Source organism: Choristoneura fumiferana, chromosome 11 (assembly GCF_025370935.1).
Source record: "Choristoneura fumiferana chromosome 11, NRCan_CFum_1, whole genome shotgun sequence".
NCBI classification, from domain to species: Eukaryota; Metazoa; Arthropoda; class Insecta; order Lepidoptera; family Tortricidae; genus Choristoneura; species Choristoneura fumiferana.
Window position 1 is genome coordinate 10,111,538 of NC_133482.1, and position 20,884 is coordinate 10,132,421.

Below are 20,884 nucleotides of genomic sequence, written 5' to 3' on the forward strand. Positions count from 1 at the left end.
TCTAGTTTTAATAATTATCTAGATTTTGATGACTATTTTTATAAAAAAAATATATATTTCAACAAATTTTCTGTGACAAAGTTTTTCCCACCATTTTTTGGTATCGGTCGTAACGATTTGAAATTAGCAACACGCGTGATAATAAATGGTTGCTTAATGTTTCCTACCCGTACACTCCTAAAGCAGCGTTTCCACTAATAATGTGCGAGCATGTGTTTCGAGGGATGTGTTTTTCATCAACCAATAGAAACGCTTCAATTTACCTACACGTCCTCGCACAGCAGATATCTGGTCGAAACAGCTGAGCGGAGCGAGGCGAGGTAAACGAAGCGTTTCTATTGGTGAATGAAAAACATATAACTCGCAACACATCCTTGCACATCTCTGGTAGAAACGCTGCTCAATTGACTTTTGTGCTAAGATAGTTGCGTCTACTATTGTAAGAACTGAATATTCATACAACGGCAAAACCTACTAGACACTGGCAAAGTTGTCCTCCAATGGACACAGCCATACTTATTTTTCTAAAAAAATCTAATCAAAAAGAAGTATCTAATAATATTAGTAATTTTTAGCAATAGCAATACTCTTACTCAGAGAAATCTAAGAAGGAAGGAGGAGGATTGAAGGACGTGCGGGTTCAAGGGGTTCAAGTGCCAAAATCTTAACACACATTATTATGATTGAAGAACGCAGGTACTAGGGGGTCCTGGTGAAGTGAAAGTCGTCAAATAATGGAAAAATAAATATGAACATATTCGTATAAACAAAAAATCATTTTATTAAGTATATTGACAAACGGTTGTGCTCGCGAAATATTATTTAACATTTTAACTATGATGTAAGTGCAAATTTATTTATATGCTCTGGAAAAGGAAGACGAACACATACTTATTTTTAAATCTTGTTGTAAATTATAAATATGAATTATCAATTTGACAAGTTCCGATTTCTCATCTCTAAACAGAGGTATATTTGCAACATAGAACTAATAAATAATAAGAGGATTATTTTTTTATTGTATCATTTTGTCGGCATAGTTTACTTAAATATCCGTGCAAAATTACAGCTTTCTAGCATGATAGTCCCTGAGCAAAGCCGCGGGCGGACAGACAGACAGACAGACATGGCGAAATTATAAGCTCCTTTTTTGCCATTTTAGTTCCGGAACCCTAAAAAGTGGCTACATCGATTGTGAAATATAGACGATGACATGTCCATTCCTCTTATTATTATTTCGGTGATTTAGGGTGATTTGTAATCTTCCATTTTCCATCTCCATCATAAAATCTATCTTCCATCGTAAAATCTATTTGCCAAAAAATTTCGTCAGATTCAAAGATAGAAAAACTGTAACAGAACTGAGATAGATTTTGCATTTGGATGGTATGGCCAAATTGTCTTGTAGAATTACAATATAGTGGACAGTATTATCAAGATAAGATTCTGAAATTTCTGTTAAGGGGTAAAATATAAATAATTATTGATGCCTACCTAGTAGGTAATCAATATTATTATTTTGAGGTTAAGTATAACTTGTATTTTTAATTTTTGGTTTTTAACCACTGACTCAGTCTACGGCACAATTGCTTTCATGAGATTGAACTACGCACAAACAATATTAATTTGTGAATAATAATAATAAATATGGAATATATCTGTTAAATTGTATTATAAAAATAGATAGTTATCTAATCCTTATATGCTGATTTCACATTTTATTACTGGACGGTATCAGTCAATTGAAATCACAATTTGCGATGACCAACATAATGTAAGTAAAGTATACCTTGGGTACCTACCACATAACAGTGCAGAATTGCCTAGTTTTGTATTAATAATAAATATCTCTACATTTATATACCGTTATCTGGCAGTGAGTAACAAATAACAGGCTTTTTGAGATTTACCTTATTATTTACTGTTCTTAATTATAGCTACGTATTTATTGAACGGTACACACGCTAGCCACTTCGAACGCTTGTTTTCGGTTTTGTGGAAGAACCAGGCGAGCCATTGTCGTTGTCGGACGGAGGTTCAGAGCCTTTGACAGTAAACGTGACATAATATCTCTTATTCTTGTCGAGTTTCTCAGCAGGTAACGCTATCAGCTGTCTCTCTGAACCATGAGACACTTCCAACGTAACATGAGCTTTGCCTGATGAAGCCGTTGGCGACTTAGAAGCTATTTTAGGCAAGAACCCCTTGGATTTTGAACTCGGATCGGCTGTTGCCGGCTTCGGCATTGTATGATGATTCCATTTATAAGGAACTGAAAATAATAATAATTATCATTTTAACACAAAGTCAATAACAAGGAAATAATATTGAAATTATTGCAAATGGCCATAATAACGAATAATAATTAATTACTTACTATAGGCCGAACAGGGTATTCCGGTGTAGGCATGAACAGCGTGGAAGCAGCGGTGCGTCTTACTGGTGCACAGGCATGGATTGTCAGGAATCGCGCTCATTTTGTATAGCTCACTCTCTCCGTAATCAAAATCAATTGGTCTCTCTGGCAAATTATCCAAATGCTTTTTTCCACTCTTTTGCAATTTACGGAGACTTTCATAAAGGAATTTTTCAAAACTACTAAATGAGTAATCCACGCTGTTGTAGGAGCCCAGACCCACGCTAGATAAACTTGATTTGTTATATTCGTCGATGGCTCGCTTCACAAGTACTGCTTCATTCGTTTTGCTTGTACGGATCTGTAGACGTTTCAGCTCTAGTAAATGCTGAAGATTTTTCTTTCGCAGTAGTATCTAGAAAAATAATAAAATCGCGTAACATTTAAAAAAAAATAGATTTCCGTGAAAAAACACATTACTAATAATAAACAAAAAATAATATTAAATACGAAAATCTTATTAACTTCTCATCGCTACTAAACAGACCTTGACATTATTTTAATGTTTAATCTTTGATTAGTTAGTTCTTTAATTAGGAACATGAATTTGTATTAGTTGTTAGCTACTAACCGTCTCATATTTGTCTGAATTCGTTGAGTAACTGATTTCATATCTACTGCGTATTTGTCTCCCGGTTTCCGGACAGGAATTCTGCTATCAGATTTGCCTGAGTATCTCCCACTAGCGTTCCTTTGCTTGTAGTAAGCTGCGAGGCGGGGACTCATGATTCGACGCTGAACGGCTCTTGGACTGGGTTCGAAACCAGAATCCATCAATCCACTGGATTCATAACCCCGTTCAGAATTCTCACTTTTAGATCTAATATTCATGCGACTTTTTGTTCTTCCTTTTTTACGGAAACGTTTCCTGCGTCCATTTACTTCAGAAAAACTGTATATTTCATTGTCACTGATGCTGGGAACGCGTCCATAAGAATCTTTGACAGCTTTTCCTTCATTGTAGTCCTCTTTGTCGTCTTCCAGAGAACCTTCATCAGTCTTACTGGTTTTTTTCAGTATACCAGTACTAACATCAGTAACACTTGCGATGTCAGATAGCACTTTATAGCTTTCCGTTTCATAAATACTACTTTTTCTGCTGCTTCCCTGGCTATCTTTAGATGACTTTTTTATATTTTTCGGTGACATAGAGAGAGGCAGGTTAATATCTTCTGACGTATTCTCCATTATAACCTGCTGAACCGCGCGATCTCCATTCACAGCTTCATTGTCAATCACTGTGACGAGACCTTTGTCAATACTTTGAGGAATTTCGTTGCTACTGCCAGTTGCTGTGGTAGATGAATACTCTTTTCGTTTATCCTCAGCACTTACTTGATTGCTTTCACTGCTGTCTTTTTTATCAACAAAACCAACTTCTGCCTCAACCTCAGTATGGTGAACGTGTTCACCCATTAAATGGTCAGGCTGCTTATCGGAATCCTTACTTTCAAATATTTCGTCCTTATTTGCAAATGAAACTGTAGGAGAGCTGCTTTTATCACGGGAATCCTTTTTATCTAGCATAGTACAAGATTCTTCAATTGTATCTTTATTTTGAAGCATCAACTCATCGGGACCCGCTAAAATTTGAAAGGATTTCTTTCTTTTACGGTCTAAACTAGAGTTAGAAGAAGTTTCGCTTGTTTTTACCTTATCACTGAGCTGTTTATCATGTTTTATTGAGTCTTGAGATGAACCTTTTGCAATTTCCTCTGATTTAGATGAATTTTCACTTTTTTCAGATTTTTCTCCTACCTTTTCAGCTGGTATTTGGGCCGAATTATTTTCTGATTGTTCTATTGACTTGTAACTCGAAACGTTATTTTCACTTTCTGGAACAGTTTTCGAAGTTGCAAGCTCTTCTTTTGTTTCAATTTCTGAAGTCATACAAGCTTTTTGAGTATTGTTTTCACTCTGAGAAGTAGTAGCAATGGCTTCATCTTGGGGTACCGTAATTGGTACTCCGCTAACAGCGGTGTTATCTTTTTTGGTCGTGGATTCATCATTTAAATCTTTGTGAGTCACTGAAAGATTGGCAGTTTCTATAGAAACGTTATTTGAGGAATCTACTGTTACTGTTATCTCAGAACTTCCATGTTGGCTTGACTCACGTTCCATGTGAATTTGTGCCTCCGTAACTATCATATTTGTTTTAACAGACAAGGTATCAGTTTCAGTTTCACTCAGAGTTTTACTTTTTACTAATTGGTTTTCTTCTAAAGCTGGTTCTGCTTTTCCTTCCTCCCCTTTTTCAGTTACTACTGGTACCGATTCTTTGGCTTCAGAGCGTTGTAAGTCTTCTGTGCTCTTATATTTCACAATATTAACGGACTGTTTCTCATCATCATTTTCAATGTGTATTGAAGTTTTCTTACCTTTACGTTTTGTACTCCGTCTTTCACTTGACTCTGAACTACTGCTTTCTGATGTTGAAGTTGTCTTCCTTCTGCCACGTTTGCGATGCTGTTTGTTTTTCTTTTTTTCTCGATAACTTTCAGAAGCAGTTGAACTCTGAGATACAGATCGATGACGTTCACGGTATTTTGAATTACTTCTACTTCTTCTTGACGGTTCACTTTTGGATCTATTATTTTTTTTACTATCTTTTTTATGTCTCCGGCTGTGGGGCTCATTTTTGGAATGTTCTTCTAAATCCGTGTCATAACCATCACTGAAACTTTTTTGAGGTTCAATTAATTTTTTTCGTCGATCCTGATGTCTGCTTGGATATTTTTTATCTGATCGCCTTGAAATTCTTCTATCATCAGTAGACGAACCATTAGTAGAATCGCTGTCCATTCTATTTCTATGATGTCGCCTCTCAAGAACTGGACTAGAGAGTTCCACAACTTCTCGTTTCTCAATCCTGATCCTATCTCGCACATCAATTTTTGTGCTTGTTACTCTCCTTGTTGGTAGAGCTGTTATTGGGGCACCGTCTATTACTATTTCTGTACTTCCCAGTTTTGTAGCTGGAAGGCCACCATGCATTTGCAAATACTTAGCCGTCGATCTATGCCCGCGAGTTGTTGCACAATCTAAAGGTGTCATTGGTTCATTTTTTGATGACCTCGCCACGGGGTTCACTTCAGCGCCCCGGTCCAACAAAAGTCGGCAGAGATCAGCGTTGTCAGTAGCGGCTGCTATATGCAGAGGAGTGCGGCCTTCATGATTTGTAGCATTCACTTGCGAAGGTCGACCATCCAAAAGCCATTTTACTAATTCCCTGCGACCTGAAGCCACAGCTTCGTGTAAAGGTAGATCTCCTTTAGAATTGCGTAGCCATAAATTCGTTCCTCTCGCTCCTGTAAATAAATTGCCATAATTATAATATGTAACGGAAGAGATTTTTACAAGCATTTCTTTAACTCTCGTTTGTTGCTGTTGTTAGGTAAAATCTTACAAGTTCATTTCGACCCACTTCCAGTGGTCGGATTGCTCGATTGGTTTGAAATTTGATATCCATAATAATAAGTAAGTTAGATGATAGTGCGAGTACAGTTAACAAAAAGTACATCCAGAAAAAAAACTTGTCTTAAAAATGAAATTTTAGATAAGTATTCCAAATTAATTGATAGGCATGTTGATGATATCATACCAAGTATCCGCACAGTCTCGATCTGTCCCTTAGCGGCGGCGGTGTGGGCGGGGCTGCGTCCGCGGCGGTCCTGGCGGTAGGCATGTCGGAAATGCAATAAAGTATCGATATATCGATATTTTCAAAAATATCAATATTAATATATCGGTATGATTTGACAGAATATTCGTGCTCTAAAAATTTTAAGGCAGTTTTTTTTATTTTATTTTTATTAGACTGGAATTCAAACGAGCAAGTGGGTCTCCTGATGGCAAGAGATCACCACCGCCCATAAACAACTGCAACACCAGGGGTATTGCAGACGTGTTGCCAACCTAGAGGCCTAAGATGGGATACCTCACGTGCCAGGAATTTCACCGGCTGTCTTACTCTCCACGCCGAAACAAACAGTGTAAGCACTGCTGCTTCACGGCAGGATTAGCGAGCAAGATGGTGGTGGTTGAAGTTCAAATTGACAAACAGAGTTGCTAACTTAAAAACCAAATTATAAAACAGCAAATCGAGTCGACCGGAAACAAAAAAATAAGTACATACAATATAATTTGTTAAAAAGATGTTAGTATTTATAAAACACGTATTCCGTTTTAGGATTGTTTAATCTTAAAAATTATAAATGTTAATTTTTCTGAAAAAAATATCGATTTGTTTACCTTTTTGATACTTGGAATTTTATATCGATATATATCGATATTTTTTCAACAAGCCTACCTGGCGGTGCGCGTCGGCGCCGTGCTGCAGCAGCGCGGCGGTGGCGTCGGCGTGTCCCAGCGCGGCCGCGTAGTGCAGCGGCGTGCAGCCGTGCGAGTCGGCCGCGTCCACGCGCGCGCCGCACAGCCCCACCAGCGTCTCCAGGGCTTCCGTGTGCCCGCGCGCCGCCGCGCAATGCAGCGCTGTCAAACCGTCCCTGTATAATATTACACGTTTGACTAATGCTGCCTATTTCATGCTAAGATATTTCCCCTTGATGAGCTGACCGTCTGTCAGCTCGCCCTCTCTCCGGTAATCCGGTACCTGAGCTGTGAAAGCCATCTGAGGCTAACAGCAACGTCCGTGAGAAAAAAACTGTCTACTCAATGAGTAGGTATTATACATCTAAGTATCCTCCTAGCTCACAACTATTTGGTGAGACCTAGACGAAGTCTCCAATTCTGTATGTTTTTAATAATATCAGATATACACTTATTTATATATAAAAGAGGTACCTACGAGAGTTTTAACAATTTTTCCTTATTCAAAACAGCAATTTTTATTTTGCACTACGTAGGCAATTAAAATAAAATAAATTTTTGGCTTATATAGCATACAGCTACGCAGCGGAGAGAGAGTAAAAATTAGGCAAAAATGCAATAAAAAAACTCCTGAAGATCGTTGTTTACTTGTGAAAGTCCTAGACTAGACCATATCTTAGCACGTTTACTGCCCCCATACAAAATGATTTGACAAAGTCACACGTTCTAGTGCGCTTCCACTTTGGGTATAATTGGAAATTACCCATAGTGTGAGCACGGACTTCTGAAAAAAAGCTTCATACCTTACATTGAGGGCACCCGGACAGAGAAGGTTAATAAAACGCGCACTTTGAGAATAGAGTACCAACATAGACCAAATTTGGTCTATGGTACCGGTATTTGTCCGGTATACCGGTACTACTGTCTACAGTAGAGCAGCATAGTCGACGCTCACCGGTCGGAGTCGTCGACTCTGGCACCAGCCTGATGCAGCGCCAGCACGGCGGCGGCGGAGCCGGCGGACGCGGCCCACAGCAGCGGCGTGCGCCCATCGGCGTCACGCACCTCCACGCGCGCGCCGCCCTCCTTCACCAGCGCCCGTAGCACCTCCAGAGCCGCACCACGACTCTAAAAGGGTATAAGGTTAACACTGCGGTTAACTAATCTTCAGCCTAAAGGAAAGTAAATGCTTCGAGACGCGAGGGCTTGGGCGATTAGCAGTAGCACCTTCACACTGTTCACACACAGACCATTGAATTGCTTCACAGGTGTACACAGGAATCATCCCAGCCTATATACGTCCCACTGCTGGGCACAGGCCTCCTCTCAGAACAAGAGGGCTTGGGCCATAGTTCCCACGCGGGCCCAGTGCGGATTGGGAACTTTGCACGCACCATTGAATCGCTTCGCAGGATTGTGCAGGTTTCCTCACGATGTTTTCCTTCACCGCAAAGCTCGTGGTAAATTACAAATGTAATTCCGCACATGAATTTCGAAAAACTCAGAGGTGCGAGCCGGGGTTTGAACCCACGACCCTCTGCTTGAGAGGCGATAGGTCAAACCACTAGGCCACGACGGCTTACACACACAGGAATGGTCACCATATTTTCTTTCGCCAGAAAGCTTTAAGGTCGCGGAGAGGCGGTACTGATCGGGTGCCGGGTGGATCAAATGAGCTGTGACTTTTATTCCTTTCGGTTAGAAAGAAATCTATTCTATCTAAAATTCTACGAGTGTCATAGATGCTTCGTAGTGTGTCAGATAAGCAGTCTGATTTATCTTGGCCTTGGCCTAATATAAGATTAAATATACGAGGTCTGTGAACTAGTATAGTTCAGACTTTCAGACAAAATTATGTATTTGTGTTTAGGATACCCAATTAGCTAAGTACCTACAATGCGCATTGCCCAGCAAATGTCACGGTAGCTATTGACCCTGTAGCATTGCCGTACCTGATGATCCGTGGCGGCGGGCGCGCCGCACATCTGCGCGGCGTAGTGCAGCGGGTAGCCGCCGTGCTGGTCGGGCGTGGCCGCGTCCGCTCCGCCGCCCAGCACCGCGCGCAGGGCGCCAACCTCGCCACACACTGCCGAGTACCGCGTCATAATGTGAGAACGTTCAACATTAAAATCACGTCAATTCACGGCTTGCCGTGGCGTTATGATATTTTATGACGTTAAATAAATGTATTTTTGCTTTCATTCTTTCTTTCAAATCGTCACACTTGCTCGTAAGCAGTGTTGTAACATGCAGGCTAACTAGGTTACAACTCCCCAAATAAAGCCCAAGGACCTTTTTGCGTATTACGCCAAAAGGCGTAATGAGTTTGATGTATGTACTACTGGGGCATGCAGCTCAGGTACCCTGCTGCGGAGGTAACGGGGGACTGCTTGAGCTACACACCATTGATATCGTATTTTTTTGTCTTACAAACTTACAATGCTAAGTATATGTTTACTTACAAAACATTGTGTCATACATATGTCACACGGGCGATAAATTTCCACTCCTTGCAGTCGGGTAAAAAAATTCAAACCTCTAAATCAACGTAATAATCAACGTTCTTCCGGTGGTCCTAAATTTGGTATGAAGGTAATTCTTTTAGCACTATCAATAAAAAAAGTCTACAAACCGTAAACTTGTATAAACTATGTAAAGTAACACCCCTAAATAATTACTTTTTGTGATTATACCCCGTCACCTAACATCTTCGCTCGAATTAATATCAACATTAATGCAAATAAGCATTTTTTTTTTAATTAAAAATTAGGTCATTTAATTTGCAAATATAATTCTTCAATAATCCACCAAAATTTATCACCGCGACAGTATAATTTTATAAAAAATAATCTTTAATAATTCTGTAAAAATCAGTCGAAATTGCCTATTTACTTCATAATTTACTAGTTTTATTTATGTTCTTTGTAACACATGAAAAATCCACTTATTTTTTTTAAAGGAACTTAAAAAAAGGCTTCATATTTTCAAAAGTAAGAATTAAAATTAATTACGATAGTGGCATAAAAGGTAAGTATAGTTAAGGTTTAGGTATGTCTTTTTAACGTGCTTTGAGACTTTTTGTACTTATTTTTGCTGCTAACTCCTGCTAATGTTATATCGGTTTAACAAAATAAGTACGTAATTTCCAATCATATTTATTGTTGGATTTTGAATGATAATTATTTAAAATCATATTTCTTGATAATACCTATGTGACTTAAAAAATCTTATTTTTTTTTTCCTAATATAAATTAGACGTATTACGAAATAATCACTTAAGTGTTTTTTTTTCTAATTTCCTGTTAGATATATTGGTGGATTCAGCTTGCGGGTCTAAAAACTGAATTATTCAAACATATTTTGACAGTAAATTTACTGATAACATTTTTGCTCAATAAATTACCTATTTTAGGATACAATTTTTTTTACCATTTTCCGGAACCAAATTTTGGTGGATTCGAAAATATAGGTTCTTAAAATTACACATAAAAGCCGTATACCAAAAATTAGCCTTATATCGAATTATTTCAAAAAAAACTGTAGAATGACCAGGCTATTACTTAAAAACTTATTTGCAGTTAATAAACTACCGCGACCTGCGTCCATGTAGCATACCTTACATTTGAAATGATAAATAAGCAACCAACGGTAGCGACGGACACGATTCATTACTAAAATGTCCCTTTAACCCTGAGAACTCGTCCTACTTGCATAAAACATTGACCTATCAGTTTGGAGTGACACAACCTTTTCAATCACGAGTTCCCTGTATAGTTGTGTCCTAGATGAAGTAGCGGCCAGTTCAAGGGCTTGGCCTTGCCGCCGGTCGATTTGCTACCCCCACTATCCCCCTTAAATAATGGTCCAAGATGGCCACGATATGAACACCCTACATGACTCATTACAGGTATTTTCTTACTAGTGTTTTTATAGTTACGAGTTACCCATAACTACTTGAGCATAAGTACTTATGAGGTATGAAATGAGCTGCGGGCAAATTAGAAACTCATTTTGTTCAGGCAAGTTCATACGAAGGATAGCTGCGTCCTACAGCGGGTTTTCTTTTAATTTCCACTAATGTGCGACAAGATGTACTAGGGTGGTAAGCCTTCCAATATCGTGCATAGGTACATACGAAACCCTCTGGCTTCCTGTGACATATAAATAATTAATGAATGGAACACACATACAAACATCACGCCTGTATTTCCAAATGGAGTAGGCAGAGCACACGAAACGTTACCGCTTCGGAGCATGAATGGAAAAAGGCCCTAAAGCGGCGAGAAAGGACGAATGTCAAAAATATATTGAAGCAACCCATATTGCAATCGAGTCGTTACGCGGCCGTACGCCACTGTTACGTAGTTAGGTATTCCACGCCGTTTGACACGCTTACCAACTTACTCCTATTGATTTCATAATTTCATTTAGAAAAAACTGGCCTTTATTCGTGGTCTGAGTATAAAAATAAAGTGAAGGCCAATGTTTCTAGCAAGGGAAGTGGAAGGAAGAGAAAGGTCAGGAGTGCACCGTCGGACATCCGCCGAGAAGCCGCGCTGCGACCCGGAACTGACCTTAAACTGCATGCATATCGGTGCTATTCTATTTGCATGATGCCGACCAGAGAAAAAACTTGGTGAAGAAAATAACAAGGTTCTGCATGTAGGTATACTGTCAACGCAAATAATTTTCATTGTCCAAAGCAAAAAGAGCCTATCCCGAACCTCAAGAATATCCACCGATATTCTTACCCGACAACATATTTAATTTTATTTTACCTAATAAGTATACCTTTTTTTTAGTTGGACCTGTATTGTTCTGGAAATAAATAACTTAAAATTATAGATATTACTTTATTTTTATTTTATTTTATATATATTAAGTGATCCTAATACAGCAGTTTTACGAGTAAATTTTAATAATTAGCTATTATCTTTTTTATTCTAGTACATGTTCACAATGAGATACTGTTCCAAAAGTTTGGAAACGTACAGAACTGACTCGCGAGGTCTACAGCTTACAGAGCCACTACTTTTATTAGGGTTTTCACAAAACAAAAACGGCGTGCCGCGAAGGTGTATACCTAGTTACTTAATAAGATGTTAAATCGCTGTATTATGACTACGTATGTTCCATAGCCTTTCTATGTTATAACTAAATTGAATAGCTTCTTTATCCCCCAATCACTGATCAATAGTTCACGATTCTAAGCGGTCACCGCACCGTGTCACCCACGGGTGTTAGGGTTATAAACTATCGATTGTTTTATGTAGCTAATAATGATGTATAGTCTATGAGCTATAACAGAACCAAAATATTGTTCAAATAACAATAAATTTAATACATTGTATCATAATCATAACATTGGGTGAATAACAACCAAAATACATTACATCGCGTGAATTAATAATATTGTTATACTAGCCAGACGTTAGACCCGACGTCTCGAGTCCTTCGGTGGTCTCATGGTCATGGGTAGGAGAGTTTAATGTCGTTATTTAATGAACTTTTGGGGAGTAAAGGTCTGTTACACCAGTTCCATTCTAAGTATTACAATAAATTGCCATCGCAATTATAAGAAATAAAAGAAATATAACTAGAGGGAACAGATCAGAATTACACTGTTGAAAAAAGTCAAGGGAACTCTAACAAACGAGTGCTTGTCTGTAAAGGCCGTGAGTGAACTTGTTATCTACCTCATACTCGTACAAAATTGCTATTTCTAGCTCAGTTATACACCTAATTATGGAATTTAGAATGCTAAGCCTTTGTTTAAATGTTCATAAATAAGTACTTAGTTGAAATTAAATCACAAACTCAAAGTATTGTAAAACCTAACATTAATAAGACCAATACCATCCCAGCCTATATACGTCCCACTGCTGGGCACAGGCCTCCTCTCAGAACAAGAGGGCTTGGGCCATAGTTCCCACGCGGGCCCAGTGCGGATTGGGAACTTCACACGTACCATTGAATTGCTTCGCAGGATAGACCAATAAAAATATATTTATGCACATATTGTAGGTGCATAAACATATTGAGTTAAGAACATTACCTCACATTCAAGTCAGACATCCACAAGAATAAACACTTGGAAACACAGAACTCAGCTATCTAATGGATTGATCAGGCCTCGAGTGTTCTAAATGTGGGCAGCATTTACTTGTCACGAGACGCCTCACAATGAGACAGTTTTTAAGTAAACAGATCAATGAAAGTCATTTTATAACTTCGTGGGAATAAACAGAATGTCAGTTGAATTGTCGCCAATTCTACGGCGATGTTTATTGATTCTACCGAAGCTTAATAACTTCTTAATAAAGACAATCTACGTGCTAAGCAGCAGTTCAGTTTAATTAACATCAACGCAGCGGGAGTGTTCAGAAAATGAAATCCATAACCAACTTGGTTGATTTGATTGACGCGCATCCAGTGTAGTGCTGCGGGTTGCCGGCCTAACTAATTGGTCGCGTGCAAGCTCGCAGTGAGACCGCCGAAGATAACACCAGCAACACGCGCACCGCTGAGTGACACCAGCTAGATAACGACTTACTCCTACCATACAGACATATCGCTGCTTGTGGTTAGTACTATTATGCAGAAGAACCAAACGAAACGTTAGTCGCTAAAGTTTCAAATGCTACCCATATTTCATATTTCAAGGTTAGCTAGCGGGTCGAACACTGTTTCAGAATTGTGGAAAAATAAAGTGGGTTCTGAAGTTGAGGTTTCGGTACCCGAATTTCATAGTGTGTATTTTGGCCTCAAAGCTTATTCTAAAGCAGTATTCCGCAACATAATCCCACTATAAGTACTAATATTATAAATGCGAAAGTTTGTAAGTCTGTTTGTTTGTTTGTTACCTCATCACGTCAAAAACCCTGAACCGATTAAGATTAAATTGGGTATACAGATATTTTGAGTCCCGCGGAAGAACATAGGATAGTTTTTATTCCGGAAAATGGAATAGTTCTCGCGGGGTAGCGACAAACGATTTCTACGCAGACGGAGTCGCGGACAACAGGCTAGTGAATAACTATAAGCACAGAATAAGTAATCTATAAGTAAGTATATATTTTTGAGAGAATGGCCAGGACTCGAATTAACGTCTAGGTACTTATTGTATGTACAGACGTTGCCGTCGTACCCGTCCAGATGTGCGCCATCGACCGCTACTAGTAGGGGAGGAGCAAAGTAAAAAGGTTGTACCTGCTCGTAGTTCATGTAAATAAATAAACAAAAGCGTAACTCACCAGTAGCCCAATGCACCACAGTATGATGCTCATCATCCCTCGCATTAACGTCGGCGCCGGCAGCCAGCAGCGTCTGCACGAGCGGCACATTCCCGTGCACGACGGCGAGGTGCAGCGGCGTGAGGCCGTCGGCATCGCGCGCGTCAGCCAGCGCGGGCGCCGCCATCAGCACGCGGTCGGCGCACGCGGCGCGGGCGGCCTGGCTCGCGCCGGCGCCGCTCGACGCGCAGTAGTGCAGCGCGCAACGCAGCCCGCGGTCACGGACGCGCACTGATGCTGGCTGCAATGGTACTTGATTTAATTACCTATGGCTGTAAAGGTATCATTCGATGTCGGTGACCACGACCTCTGGACGTAGGTGGTTCTCACACTGCTCCGCTCGCACACTCAGCGGCGTATGGTGTAACACACTGGCTACATGTCTCCGTGCGGAGGTGCGAATCGCACAACGGTTCGCGCTCCCGGAAGACGATGCGGTGCCGGGCGCAGGGTATGCCACATTGAGCGCCATAGAAATGAACAAAAGAAACAAATAAAATGCGGTTCGACGTGCACCGCAGTTCCGGACGGAGATGCGGAATTGCGGAGCAAATCCGTACGATGGTGCGTCGTCGCCGCACGCGAATTCGTCGCTCCGCACGCCGCAACAGGATGCGGCGGCAGTGGGACAACCCGCCCGCTCTCACAGAGATCGCATCGCATTCACCATCTTTTTCTACCCTCGTCTTACTTATACCATGTGACCTTCATGTGACAGAAAGAAGGGGTGAAAACGATTGTAATTTCAAGTGATTTTGTTTTTGACAAAAACTGTCATTTGATTGCGATCGCGAGCGTCAGAACGTTAGGCAAAACAGCCTCTGACTTTTTATTATTACCGTCTCGGACTATATTATTGAAATAAATGGTGATTCAATTTTAATGAAAACTAATGACAGTAGGTATCGATGCTAAATACATAGTTTGGTCCTTCTGCTGTGATATTTTATTGTGGGATGGTAATGAAAAAAAAAATTGTGCTAATATATTATTTTTGATTTGTTGTATTTAATTACTTCTAAGTAATATATTTTATATACTCGTAGGTGTATTAAATTTTAATTTAAAGAAAGAAAGGAAGAAAATCATATATTCGTGACAACATGGGAAGATGGATAAAAATAATAATAAAAACAAAATACAATAAATCACATGGTCCCAAATCAACAATCTGCCAGTCTTCCTTTGGAACCCTCTTCACACGCATCATCATCAACATCATCATTTACACAGCCGTATTAATTAACACCGTTCCATTTACTCCCCAAACTACCCTAATGTGACGTCATCATCATCATCATCATGTCAGCCGAAAGACGTCCACTGCTGGACATAGGCCTCCCCCAAGGCTCTCCACTCAGACCGGTCTTGTGCTTTTCGCATCCACCGCGATCCCGCGATCTTAACCAGGTCGTCGCTCCATCTTGTTGGAGGCCTACCGACAGCTCGTCTCCCGGTCCGCGGACGCCATTCGAGAACCTTTTGACCCCATCGGCCATCAGTCCTGCGGGCAATGTGCCCCGCCCATTGCCACTTCAGTTTTGCAATTCTTCGAGCTTCGAATGTGACGTCATTGCCACAAAAATCCGTCATCTTAACACATCTTTCATTATGGCATTTTGACATTGACCCATGGATAGATCCATACAGTTAAATTCCTACTGTGAACTCTACCTACTTATGTCCCTACTGAGGCATCACAGGACGTCATTTCATTATCATCATCATTCATCATTAATACATGATACGACTCTAGCAAAAAATTGTGTTTAATACCTACACAAGTAGATAGGAAGGTACTCTATTTCCGAAGTTCACAAAACAAGTGGTTAAAGCTGAGGGTTAAAGAATGATCCAATAATTCTGAAAATTATGGCTCTGCACTTCTAATGAATCAGACTTATGACCAGTACAAGGCAAAATGTATATAAACTTCCCGGTCAACTTTACCTTCCTTAGAACTGCCTTGAGTCATAAAACGTTACTGTACTGCATCTATTTATCACGATATTAAATTCATTATATTAGAACCCTTTAGCATTATTAAATTAGCACATTGACATAATATAAGACCCTATGAGCTTGAGTCAAGATAAAGCTAGGTAGAGTTGGTCGAGAAGGCAGAATGGCTACTTCTACAATAATTTTAAAACAATTATATATCTTTATGTAAGCTAATAATAGTTATTTCACGCTAGTTTGGATATAGGTGAAATTATGAGTAAATTCATAATGTAAACAAATTGACATGATAAAATATATATATATTGCGCGTATAAAAGCGTTATATATTATGTCTAATAAATTATTCGTCAATCGTTCGGCTCATAGATAATAGTTCCCATGCTATTGTTCCGCCTATTGATTGACGCCGGCACCCCGCTTTCAGCCGCCCGGCGCTATCGACACTGGTGCATTTCCTATTCCGAATCAAAGGGTTTTATTTGGTCGAAAGCTAAACAGCTACCAAGTTGATAGTATCAACTCCGCTATATTACGTACTTTATCAAGGTCTCTCGAAACGTTTTAACCTTTTGTTTCTGATGAGTGTTACTCTTACTGACATTATGAGATAACCTAATGATACCTGCTAAACATCTAATTCCATCGGAACTAGTAAGAGTTAAGTTATTTATTATAATATGGAAATCAAAGTTTACGACGTTGCCGTTAAAGCTGAAACTTTTATTAAACTTTTTATTTTACATAAAGCTCTAAAGGCACCACGTGAGTTCCGCGTAGTTCAGGTAGTTAACGTAACGAGTGTGTAAATATTGACTGAAGCATTACGGTGCAGCGGTGCATGTGTCGGACAGGTTGCGAGCGGAGGTGAGGGCTCGGGGCGAGCATCGCATCGCGTGCCTGCCGCGCGCCGTGCAAAACTAAGCTTTTCTCATTTCATATTCCCACACCTTCCATAACAGCTATTGTAAATGATTTAAGTGCTAGACTTTTCGTTTGGCGTTGAATCTAATTTTTAACAATGCTTCTAGTCATGTACCTAATAAAACAGAATGATGAGTACGAACTACTTAATGGATTCATGTTTCTTGGTATTGTAGCTAAATGATCTCATCGGACGCAATTCTAAGTGTTGCAGATGACCGTTAGTGTTGGACGATGGACTCACGTCTTTATTGAGAGTATCGACGACGGATTTGTAGTCAGCCTGCTGGCAGGCATACATGAGCGGCGTGCAGCCCTGCGGCAGTGGAGCGCTCACATCCTCGCCCTTCGGACCCTCCACCTTTTCGCGTCTGATCTTAGAGCTTTTGTCGAGCAGATCTCCTTTGCGGCGGCTTTTGGGTTTCTTGAGGATGCTCGGGATGGGCTCGCCCCGACCGCTGGTGCCGCGCTTGTCCATAACAGAGGAATATTTAGATCGGCATGCGTGCCATGTGTGGCGTGGAGAATCGAGTGGCGGTAGGAGCCGCGAGCGGCGGCGGCGAGCGGGCGCGGAGGGCGCGCGCCTCAGACTGGGCTGCGACTGCTCGGGCCGACGAGAGCGCTGCCCGGTGCCCGCTGGACAGAGAAGGCGCTGGGCCCGGGTGCCCAGTGGAGGCGGGCGCACGCAACCTACCCCCAAGCCCCGGCTACTACTCCCTAATATAAGTATTTAACTCTATGCACAAAAGCAGGTCACTGTTATATTTCGTACAACATGTAGGCAAATGCTAATAGAAATGAATTTCAATCCAGGTAAAGAGTTGGTCTTTGTTATATTTATTAGAAGGTCGGTAAGTATGTGTAGTTAGTTAAGTAAACTTAACAGGTACCTACCTATTATTGTACCTACAGTTAGGCTTCGACCTAACTAGACTCAGGCTAGGTATTACTAAAATATGTTTTTTAATGTTGTCGGCACACTCCAACATTGAAAAATTAAAAGAAGGATTGGATCCTTTTTTGACCCCCGACGCAAAAAGAGGGGTGTTATAAGTGCGACCGCTATGTGTGTCTGTCTGTGGCACCTAAGCTCTTTAACGGGTGGACTGATTTGAATGCGTTTTTTATTTAAAAGCCGGTTTTCTAGCGATGTTTTATAGACTAGTTTCATCAAAATCGGTTCAGCCGTTTTTGAGATATTGAACTTTGAAGTGACAAAGTCGGGAGTTTTCCAACTTTTTGTTGGTTAGGTTATTTACTTTAACCTACAAAAACTTTTTTACCTACAAGGGGTGCCGTACCGTAAGGGTGTGCCGGGACCCGGACGCTTGCCACTCCAAGGGAGGAAAAATGACCAAAACTCCTATTAAAATGATCAATATCTCCGAAACAACTAAAAATCGCTGAACATACATGGGGGTTAAATCGATAGCTTTTGAGCTTCTCTATCAGCTCTCAACAGTTTGTCGTTGGTTTCTGGAATACCCTGTATAATGTCTAGTATAGGTATCCACTACTACCTACGCACCAGTACCTACCATCGGCAACTTGACAACATCTTTTCGTTTTTAACCCCCGACGCAAAAAGAGGGGTGTTAAAAGTTGACCGCTATGTGTGTCTGTGTGTGTCTGTCTGTCTGTAACACCGTAGCTCTTTAACGGGTGGACCGATTTGAATGCGTTTTTTTAATTGTAAGCAGGATTTCTAGCGATGTTTTATAGACTAGTTTCATCAAAATCGGTTCAGCCGTTTTTGAGATATTGAACTTTGAAGTGACAAAGTCGGGAGTTTTCCAACTTTTTGTTGGTTAGGTTATTCTCCCGCTTTCAAGTAATGTAGGTACACCTACCTTTGGTAGCAGTATTCTAGCAAATTGTCGTTTTAACCTTAAGACTAACCTTATGAAAGTATGGTCTTCTTTATGTGTTTATAATCCATAGCCATGGTGACTCAACGTCCAATGTGTATATTGTTATTTTTATGTTGCTCCTTACAGGCGTCGGGCGTGACCTGGGGCATTAGTCACTCAACATGGAGCGTAACGCCAGTCCATCATGAAATGCCAAATGTACCGTCATACTTACTGTACCTAGCTAACACTTTAGGCTGGAAAGTTTGAGGATCTTGGAGGTCAAGTTTAGTTGGACTCTAGACTTGGGTTTAGTTTTGAAAGGTGGGGTGGGAGGGAGGAGCGTTATGAAGTGCCTCCGGAGTGACGCAAGCCCGCGCACGCCATCGCCCAGCTGATTGTATCGCTCCAACATAATTTACGTCGTCAATACAGATGATTTTGCGAGAGATCACGCTACAAGATAAAACTTTTAAAGTTAGTTGAATCGGTGTGGAAAATGCATGATTTAACAGAGTGAATAATGTAAGCGGTATTTAGGCATACCTCTTAGTTATGAAACACAAAGTTTTATGTTCAGTAAATTACGGTATGTTTACCCCATGTTGTGTTATCGGATTGGGTTGTCGCAAAACATCCAGAAATGCGAGTGAGGAATCACAGATTTGTGGTATCGCGTCTTTCTATGTGGACAACACGATAAAAGTTACACCTACGATTCCATAGCCAATTTATTTAGTAAAACTGAATTACATGACCATTAAAATATATGGCCAAGTTTAATCCACAAGTAGATGATAAAAAAACAGTTTTTTCAAAAGTCTTTACTTTTAATGGAATAGGGGGCAAACGAGCAAACTGATCGCCTGATGGTAAGCGATTACAAGCGATTAAGCGACACCTGCAACAACAGAAGAGTCACAAGTGCGTTGCCTTTTAGGTAGGAGTACGCTCTCCCCCCCCTGCACCCGCGACACAACATAATAATAAAATTAAATACATTAGATATAATGATTAATGTGTTTAAAGCACAACCGTCGAATCAGTGGTTGGTAGAGGTACTATTAATTCCAACAAAAAAATTATCGATTGAGGAAAAGTACATTATACTTAAGTCCGAAACTCAAAGTAGGGTACTACTGATACGGACCGAAGACACGATTAAGAATGCCTTCTAAGAAGTGAAAAGTGCAACGTCCGAGGTTTTAATTCGAAAGCCATTGCTGCTGTAGGAGAGTCATGCATGGTTTACGATATGGGGCGTTGCATTATCATTGGCTAGCTTATGCCTGCAGCTCCACTCGCGTTAAATTTGGGGTTACATACATTTACTTTTTGCAATTCTTTTTTCGTGTTTTGATTGATTTTTCGGAGGATTACATAGAAATACAAATACAGATGGTCCGTGGAATTGTTTAAATTGTGAAAGTGCTCCGTGACTGAAACCCTGATATAGAGTCAGTGGCGTAGCGTGGACTAATGTAGACGGAGGCGAAGTCGTATCAGCGAGGCCCCTTTTCTATGGTCGCATTGCATTTAAAGGGGCCTCGTGAGGCCCTTTTAAGTGCGAGGCCGTGGGCGAGGGCCCACTCCACCCACGCCTAGCTACGCCACTGTATAGAGTTTACATGCATATGAGTTTATATACATAATTGAAAGGTCTGCATAGCACTGACATATTGTGTGAAGCCTTTTACGCTTTGTGACTTATGGACAAAGATCAAAATTTTAAGTAGAGTTGCTTCTTATATATGTATTTTGATAAATTAAAAAAAACTGTACTAGTTCTACAGATTACTTTTTACATATTTTTCTACTCCTATACTGTAATCTGTGATTTACTTAATCACGAACAGTAATATAACAGCATGTTTTTATTGTGTTTATTTTAATTTTAGTTGACATTGTTTGTATAATTTAATTTTCTCTATTTGATACTTGTTATTTTAGTTAGAATTTACAATAAAGTTTCTTATTTTGTATTAACAAAAAATATATATAACAGCATACCTACATAACAAGATTCTGGAATACTCTATAATTGTCAATTCTCCATAACAGCACTGTATCGTAATCGTAATGTACTCGTAATGTTGCTAAATCGATACTGC

General features: G+C 40.1%; 1 protein-coding gene across 1 annotated transcript; it reads right to left on the bottom strand.

The window, feature by feature from the left end:
• Positions 1-757: 757 nt before the first annotated feature.
• Positions 758-17,509, bottom strand: LOC141432752 (uncharacterized). The gene is given in 10 exon segments (XM_074094497.1): positions 758-2,272; positions 2,378-2,746; positions 2,749-2,771; positions 2,988-5,724; positions 6,018-6,087; positions 6,726-6,921; positions 7,701-7,873; positions 8,698-8,831; positions 13,999-14,278; positions 17,168-17,509. Coding segments are annotated over 10 exon segments (4,524 nt in total). The 5' UTR covers positions 17,402-17,509; the 3' UTR covers positions 758-1,964.
• Between the last annotated feature and the right edge of the window lie 3,375 nt (positions 17,510-20,884).